General features: G+C 42.1%; 1 protein-coding gene across 1 annotated transcript in view; it reads left to right on the top strand.

Annotated features, from left to right (window-relative positions):
- The first annotated feature begins 201 nt into the window (after nucleotides 1–201).
- Nucleotides 202–8,896, top strand: part of LOC126416676 (uncharacterized) — a 558,811-nt gene continuing 550,116 nt past the window's right edge. Inside the window, exon 1 of the mRNA XM_050084484.1 lies at nucleotides 202–369. Within this exon, the coding sequence (XP_049940441.1) occupies nucleotides 295–369 (75 nt within the window). The 5' untranslated portion in view covers nucleotides 202–294. The remainder of the gene's footprint in view (nucleotides 370–8,896) is intronic.

The raw sequence follows: 8,896 nt of genomic DNA, 5'->3' as shown, positions 1-8,896 counted from the left end.
CAACGCGTTTATCGCGCTATTCCGAGAATAGAGTTTAACCGGCTGCTAACCGGAGGCTGTAGAACTGGCCCTATCTGTGGCACGCATACGTCGAAGTTTGACGACGTATCGAACAGTGTCGCGTTGGTCGATAGCTATCGACCAGTATCGCGCAGCCGGCGCAGTCGACGGTATCTGCGCCGGCGGCGGCGGCGGCGTGAGGCGTGTTTGGACGCAGACAGTGTGTGCGTAACAGCGGCAACCTCGTTCGGCGTCGGTAGGCGTCGCGACGCGAGATCTCGCACGTCGTGCAGCATGGGCCGCGTTCGTACGTGGAACATCGCGATTGTAGCTGCCGTCGTCTTGTTGGAATGTGGCGGTTTTTCACAGGTAGGAACGCACTTCTCCATCCACACTACATGTTTGTTCACAGTACTGTATCTGTGATGCAAGGTAGTCGTACGATAACAGTTAAAACGTTTTTTATCTTCTCTGTACTCGCTTGAGAATTCCGTCGTTTCAGACCTTAGTCACTTCTCGTTCCTGTCCACAATGAAATTTATACTCCCCAGCTTACTACATAGTGGTACTTTCGCTGTATAATACAATAAAATTTCTTCCAGTTCCGCTCAAGAAAAACACATGGGGAGAAAAACTGATTGCACCTCCATATGCGGGCTCTTATTAGTCTAATTTCTTCTTCACCGGCGCCGCGGAAACGCTATGTAGGGGGAAGTGGGGGGAGGGCTGATAACCGTAGATTTTGTTCTGAAAACTGAGTTCTGCAATTACAGCGGCTAGTAGATACCGAAACTTTATTTCGAAACGATGTTTCGGAGTAACTCGCCAGAGATTGTTTCGAAACGAAAGTATTTGTTGCTGAGAATATGAACTCAAGCATTCTTTCACATGTGCTGAGGCTCAAAAACAGCTCTGATTTAATAAATTACTTAACAGTGTTCATAGTGATTATGAAAATTTATCGCGACTGGGTGGAAGCAGAATTTCAAAATGGAATCACGATCATTCACAGGATCTGAGCTAAATTGTTGAAAACTGTGTTTAGTAATCACGAAACACGCTGCTGTCACCACTTTATAACTGGTGCCTACTACCTACAGTGTACTTAACTGTGTGGCATGGTATTTTTATCTTTTATTACGTCTAATTATGTTAGGTAATAGGATATTAACTGAAAGAAATATTTACAAAAACTTCTTTTTACATTTAATTAAAAGGAAGGTCAGCGTTGGCCGTAATATTGATGATTTATTGATAGCAAAATCGATTTTCAATCACATAGTGATCATCTTCAGTGCTGTGGCGTTCAAATTAAACTCATAGACACTGGTATCAATTTATCAGTAACCAAAACTGAGAAGCGATCACAATAATTTGTCATCAGTGGCGTAGTTGTACAATACTGGACTTTTTCTCCTACGTGCGCGCAATATTTTACATTTATTTACGTTCAGGGACAACTGCCAGAGATTGTATCATTCATCAATCTTCTGTAGGTCATTTTACAAATCGAAACTGTCTCCTGAAGTTGCTACTTTCTGATAGACAACAGCAGCATCTGTGAACAGTCTTAAAGAGCTTCCTTCGCTTTCTACTACATTATTTATATATATTGCAAACAGTTGCGGTTCTGTCACACATCCTTGGAGCACTTCGGAAGGTACCTTTGTATCTATTGATTTTGTTCATTTAAGAGCGAAATGTGAGTTCTATCTGCAAGGAAGTCCTGAATCCAGTTGCAAATCTGGTCCGATGTTCGGCAAGCTCGTGCTGTTTTTCACTGAACGTCAGCACGGGACGATGAAATCAAGGGACACAGCATCAACCTGAAAGCCGGTGTCTGCAGCGCTATGGATCCCATGGAGGAACAGAGCGAGCTGAGTTTGGCAAGATCTGTTTCCGGCATCCATGATGATTTTTAAGGAGGAAAATTTGATTCTCCAAAACAGTCATAATTGTTGAACATACAACGTGTTCCATAATTCTACAACAGACTGACGTCAATGATATAGGCCTATAATTGTGTGCATCTGTCCTACGACTCTTCTTGAAAACGGGAATGACATGCGCTTTTTTCCAGTCGCTAGTTGCTCCAGCGAACTACGATAAACTGCTGCTAGAAGGGAAACAAGTTCATTCGCATAATCTTTGTAGAATCTTACAGGTATCTCATCTGGTCCAGATCCCTTTTCTCTACTAATCGGGTGCAGTTGTTTTTCCATTCCGCGATCAGTTATCTCAATATCTGCCATTTCGATGTACGTGCGCTTATTGAAATGAGGGATCCGCAGTGAAACAATTTCCGAAGAACGAATGCAGTGTTTCGGCCTTCTCTTTGTTATCTTCCGTTTCCGTGCCTGTATGGTCACACACTGACTGAATAGATGATTTCGATCCGCTTACTGATTTTACATAAGACCATAACCTCTTAGGGTTTTCAGTCATATCGGTTGACAACGTTATACTTTCAAAGCCATTGAACACTTCTCTCATTGATCTTCTTACGCTTGTTTTCGTTTCATTTAGCTTCTGTTTGTCTGCTAGGTTTTGACTTCTCTTGAAGCTGTCTTTGTTCACGTAGCTATTATGTAACCCGGCCATTAAACGACGGTGGCTCTTTCCCAATAATTCTGCTGTCTTACGAAAATAATTATATCTCTCTCGCAACCGCAGCGGTCGTCATTAGATTATTATCTCGACACCACAAGATCAACTTTAACAAATATAGATTTGTTCCACAATGGGTCATGGTAATGAACGAAATAACCAAGTCCGTGTTTGCTTATTTTTGTTTATGATGACTTAGCGTCGATTTTCCCATACGTATTATATTATTCAAAACTCAAGTCCTGAGTCGACAAACCAATCATTTCTACGAACAATAAGAACAAAGAAAGGAATAGCCAGAATTCGCACCTCTCTTGCTAATTCCAGCCAAGAAGAGGTGCGACGAAAGACTAAAACAGACGCTGCGACATGGATTGCACTGGCGGTATAGATAATGTCTTGCACGGTATGATCAAGAATAGTATATAGAGATGTAAAATAATGATTAGTAAAAAAATTCGTAAGAAAAATTCCATAAATTGAAGCAAAACTGAAATGGATTCTACAACTGTCAGAACCGATAGCATCGGATATATGAGTGTGATTTTGCTGTCAGACGGGCGACATTGTAAAACATGCAGATACTCTCTGCATTCAAATTATTACTAGTTTTTGACATAGGCTAGTAAACGAGAAGAGCATCTGGGACTGAACGCTAGTGAAGTACTTCAGAACACGTGAGTCACTGTGGATTTTCATTTGCAAGGACAACAGCGGCTACTGACGGCGACATAGTTTTGAGATGTCACGACAAATGTCTTTACTGCGAGTCAATATCCGTTACGTGTTCCGGATTTCTTAACTAATAGGCCTGTCTGTGTGGTTGGATGTTGGGGTAGGATGGAGTTAGTTCGGTCCACGAAGGTAAGAATTTTTTCTATGGATTGGAAACGGGGGGGTGGGGGGTAGAGGAGGAGGTTGCTGACACCCTCCCCCCCCCCTCCCCCCCCCGTCCCTCCCCCGCGGTACGCTCTTTAATGAAAGCTGTCAGCACAGGACATTTTCGCTGATATTCAAGTGGCAGTCATTTTAGCGATTCCTCGCTAACTGGAATAAATTAACGTGTCAGCCTTGCACTTTCTTTGGTGGGTTCCAAGCGGTCTATCTAAAAATTCGGTTCTGGGATGTGTAGTCTGTTAAAAAACAGTTTTATCTCATTGTGTACTCGACCTAAGACGTCTGCTTACGCCACAGAAAACCCTGTTTTGTGTTTCATTAGCATTTGTGTTTCTTTTACGTGTTCTTTATGTTTATTAGGTTACTGTTTTAAATAAGTCACGTGACATGTATTGATGACTTTAAGGAATGTGTGAAAACTGGGTGTGGTTTCGTTAATCGGTTAGAAACTGAATTAGATGTCGGATGTTCGTACTCGCAATTATAACTTAAAAATATTACTTCTATGTGTCAGATCGCGGGATTATAAAATGGTATTACCGGTTTTGATTGTGCCAGCAATCACTTTCGGATCTAAAATAGACAAAAGTAAATATTTTTCATAGAAATTTCTGTTTGCAATAAGTACAATATGAAAGAGAAGGACGTGACAAAGAACATGCTATAAAGTATCGCTACAGAGTGTAACACGTCGCATGTTCCACATTCAAGTACTGTGTCATAAAGCTACTGAGTCTTTCGTGATGCTGCTGTTTGAGATAAAGATGCGTGCATTTGGTAGAGGGCACCACTGTATGTACAATTACATAATAAAATTTATCATATTAAAACGAAGTTTAAGAATATAGAAAAGGCTGTAGTAAAATAGTTCAAAGCAAAAACAGGCTGAAGTCTTCCAATTTCTGTCAGTTCAAGAGTAGGGAGTAGGGAGTCCAGGAATCAAGTGATTCATGAACGTACAGTGCACACATTTTAACTTGGTTTATTTTAAATGCGGTTGCTGTGTGCAGGTCAAGCAAGTGCCGCAATGGAGAGGAGTGATAGGAGGGAAGTATGTTTTGTAACAAGTGTCTACCCTCACTGTGGATAGTTAGCTTTCTTATCTGAGAACGAATTGTGGGTAGCACTCGCGATGCACCACGAATTCCTTCGCCATTCATTCTAACACACACACACACACAGACACACACACACAAATATCAGCTAATGTCTGATTGCACTCAGGGGTAATGGTCTAAGAAAGAATGGGAACCACTGTTCTAGATCATTCCAAGTCTTATAACTTGGAAAACTGATTCTACATCTGAGGTAATTTCTGATTTCTGTTTAAGGAAAAAAAAGTTTTGTGGCCATCGTCAGACAAAGCTTTCGACTTCTTCATTCTTATCATCTATCATCTTTTCCGTGGGTGCTCCTAATTGTACCACTTGGCTAAAATAAATTCTTTCAAAACTGGGTTATCGATTCAGCAGTTGACCCATGTGGGATACAGACAAACTCTGCGGTTGTTTGCACTGTGACAACGACAAAAGTAACTGCAAAGACTCAGTTTAAGCATAAGTAAGGTACAGTCGTACGGAATTGTGCGCCGGGGGACCCCAAGGGTTCATACGACTAGTCGGAAAGCGTTCCACCGCGCGCAATTGTACTTTCCTTGCGAATATGTGAGAGTTGTGACTTTCAGGGTGACAAGTATTGAACTATATGAAATAAAATCGTCGTAAGTTCTGAATGGTTTGCTTTAGGACGTACAAACTGCGCGGTTGGCCGCGGCGCATTATGATAAGCACTGTATTGTTTGCTTTAGCGACGAAGCCCACTTTCATTTGGATGGATTCGTCAATAAGCAAAATTGGAGAATTTTGGGGACTGAGAATCCGCATCTCGCGATCGAGAAAGTCTCTTCACCCTCAACAGGTGACTCTGTGGTGCGCAATATCCAGTCACGGAATAATCGATGCGACGTTCCTTAATAGCACGGTGACTACCGGACGGTAGGTGAGGGTTTTGGAAGATGATTTCATCCCCCTTATCCAAAGTGACCCTGATTTCGACAAGACGTGGTTCATGCAACATGGAGCTCCACCCTGTCGAAGCAGGAGGGTGTTTGATGTCCTGTAGGAGCACTCTGGAGACCGAATTCTGGCTACGACATGGGCCTCGATTCTCATGAACACATGCGTCTCCTTCTTGTGGGACTTTATTAAATACAAGGTGTACAGCAAAACCCCCAAAACCATTGCTGAACTGAAAACAGCCATTCAGGAGGTCATGGGCAGCATCGATGTTTCGACACTTCAGCGGATCATGCAGAATTTAGCTATTCGTCTGCGCCACATCATCGCCAATGATGGCAGGCATATAGAACATGTCATACCCTAAATCCGAATATATGTAGTGAGGTTTACATGTTGAATAAAGTACGTGCACGCCGTAGTTTGTAACTAATTTACGTTTTTTTCATACTGTGCGATAATTGTCACTCTTTATAATGTAGTGGTGTATCTGTCGTATGATGACGACGAGAGAAGGGACAGGTTGGAACTTGTTGCTGTGCATGGCCTACTCTTCTCGAACAGCATCAAAGGGGTGATAGCTCTTAACGACTCCATGCGACGGACGGATCACCATCAGCTCTTACATGCCAATACTTCACGATACACTGCGAAGACATTTGGAGTTTAATCCAGGATACTGGCGTAAAGACTGGTAGTCAGAAACTTTACGGCCCCACCTCTCTTCCCATTGGCGGCAAAATTTTACTCACCACCACGATCCGAACCATCTTACCTCTGTGAGGCGACCGCCAACGCGCGTGTGTGTGTTAGCGACTGCAGCTATCGAGGCGGTTGGCAGTTCGCGCATAAAATATAATGACGCCTGATTTGTCGACGTAGTCATCCTGCTTTGCTACGAAAGTGGTTTATCTGTCGACGATTTAGCAGCTACCAACTCACAGTTTGGCATTGCTAGTAATCATTTTCCCGTCACGTTAATGGTATCGGCGTCATCGAAAAACATCTGACTATCTTTCTGACTATCTTTCATGGGTGAGAATCTGATGGCGCCAAATCTTAATTTCGAGAGCGACGTATAAATGCCTCAAATGTCAAGCCACATGGAAATGATGTATATTTGTTAAGTGAAAGTGACGCCACATTGGGCAACTTGCCCGTCGGTGATGATGAGATGAGATGATGATGACAACACAACACCCAATCAACGGGCGGAGAAAATCTCCAACCCGGCCGGGAATCGAATCCTGGCCCGCTGTTTGGAAGGCAAGAACTTTACTACTCAGCTAAGCAGGAGGAGAAGCCACGAGGAGTAGCCTCAGTATGTTGAGGGTTATCATTATGATTTTCCTAGTGGACGCACAATGTGTGTTTTCACTCCATTTATTTGCCCCGTCTGTGGCTGGTTCATAATGATTCCTCCAAAACTCGTATCCTGTGACAGTTCGATAGGGAACTGTCATCTCCTGCATCGTTTACATCAGCACTCCGCAAGCCACGTGACGCTGTGCGACAGAGGGTACTTCTGGTACCACTATCTGATCCCTCCTTCCTTGTTCCATCCGCGATTGGTGCGTGGGAAGAACGATTGTTGGCAAGCCTCTGTATTAGCTCTAATCTCCCGAAATATTTCGTTGTGACCATTTCGCGAGACGTATGCGGGACGAAGTAATTTCTCGTATAACTCTTTCTGGAAAATAATTTCTCGAAATTTCAATAGTAAGCGAATCTGTGATGCACAGTGCCTCTCTCGTAGCGTCTGCCAGTGTATTTTGTTGATCATCTATGTAAAACTCTCGCGCCGACTAAATGATCCCGTGACGAAACGCACAACTCTTCGTTGGATCTTCTCTACTTTTTCTAGTGGTAACACCTTGTAACGGTGAGATTTCTCTTTAAAATAATTAAAAATATGATATAGTGGAAGTTTTCTTTAAATAAATAAAAAATACGACTGAAGTACTGTTTCTGATTTAAGCTCTGAGCTGTAATATAAATGAACTGTCGTAATGAAACTTGTACTGTCGTAATGTGAAAGCAATGCTGCACTGTAATAATAATTAATTGTCGCAATGAAAAGGGAAGTATTTCATACTGTAAAAGTTATCAGTCTGACTGTAGGAATTTTGAACAGTATATACTGCCTGAATAATGAACTTAGACACAAAACCTAGTGTAATGGGTTTTGAAAAATTGCTCACAAAAACTGTCTCTGAATGACAGAAGTTGGCCCTGATTGCATAAATTAAACAAATCAAAATATTTAGTCCTTACCTCTATTCTGCGCAAATCTGGATATCGCGTTGCAGTACTGCTCCGTCTCGTGCGCTGCTATGCTAAAGCTGCAAATTACTGTATCTATACAGAGGCACTCGAGCTTTGCAATGAGTTCTCTGTTAATTGCCAATCGGACTGTTTTTCGAACACTCTTGATTCCATGATCCATTAAAAACTGTAAAAGAAAGGTTGGTAAAAAAAATGAAATATGCGCATAGATGACAACACTAAGTTTTGTGTATACTGTGAAAAAGTACTCAAGGCAGAATTTAAGTTTAATGAACTTCTTAACATCCAAACCATACACTTTCCTACCTCTCAAATCTAGCAAGTCTCAGTGCAATAACCAAGTTAGTTCGTTGCGCAGCAATGGTGGAAAGGAAGTAACATCATTATAATATTTACCTTTTACATTCCATTAGACTTCTTCCCTCACAAATCAGTTTCCGTTACAATCTTGATATAATCATGTAGACTGAACAAATTAATAAATTGAGTCATTAAATTTGAAACATAATATTGTCATAGCTTCCTCACTGTAACATAGCTTAACATTGTCTGCTAGGCCGGCCGCGGTGCCCGAGCGGCTCTAGGCTCTTCAGTCCGGAACCACGCGGCTGCTACGGTCGCAGGTTCGAATCCTGCCTCGGGCATGGATGTGTGTGATGTCCTGAGGTTAGTTAGGTTTAAGTAGTTCTAAGTTTAGTGGAGTGATGACCTCAGCTGTTAAGTCCCATAGTGCTCAGAGCCATTTCCTTAAAGTTCTTCGTATGGATCTTAGTCTGTATCTTTTCGAACAATTTCTTTTATGCGGTCATTCAACTTACCGTCGCTCGGAATGGTTACTCCTAGGTATTTTACAATAGATACTGTTTCCAGAAATTTCTCATCAATGGTATGGTTCCTATGTATGGGCAGTATATTACATTTATTTACGTTCAGGATCAACCCCCAGTCCCTGCACCATTCATCTGTCCTCTGCTGGAGTTGCTACCTTCTTGTAGCCAACCGCATCTTCTGCGAATGGTCTTAACTAAGCTTCCAACATTTTCTACTAGATTATTTATATACATTGTAAACAGAAACTGCCCTATCACCCT

Source organism: Schistocerca serialis, chromosome 8, assembly GCF_023864345.2.
Source record: "Schistocerca serialis cubense isolate TAMUIC-IGC-003099 chromosome 8, iqSchSeri2.2, whole genome shotgun sequence".
NCBI lineage: Eukaryota > Metazoa > Arthropoda > Insecta > Orthoptera > Acrididae > Schistocerca > Schistocerca serialis.
The sequence above is the reverse complement of the archived record's forward strand: the minus strand, read 5'-3'. Positions and strand labels throughout refer to the sequence as shown.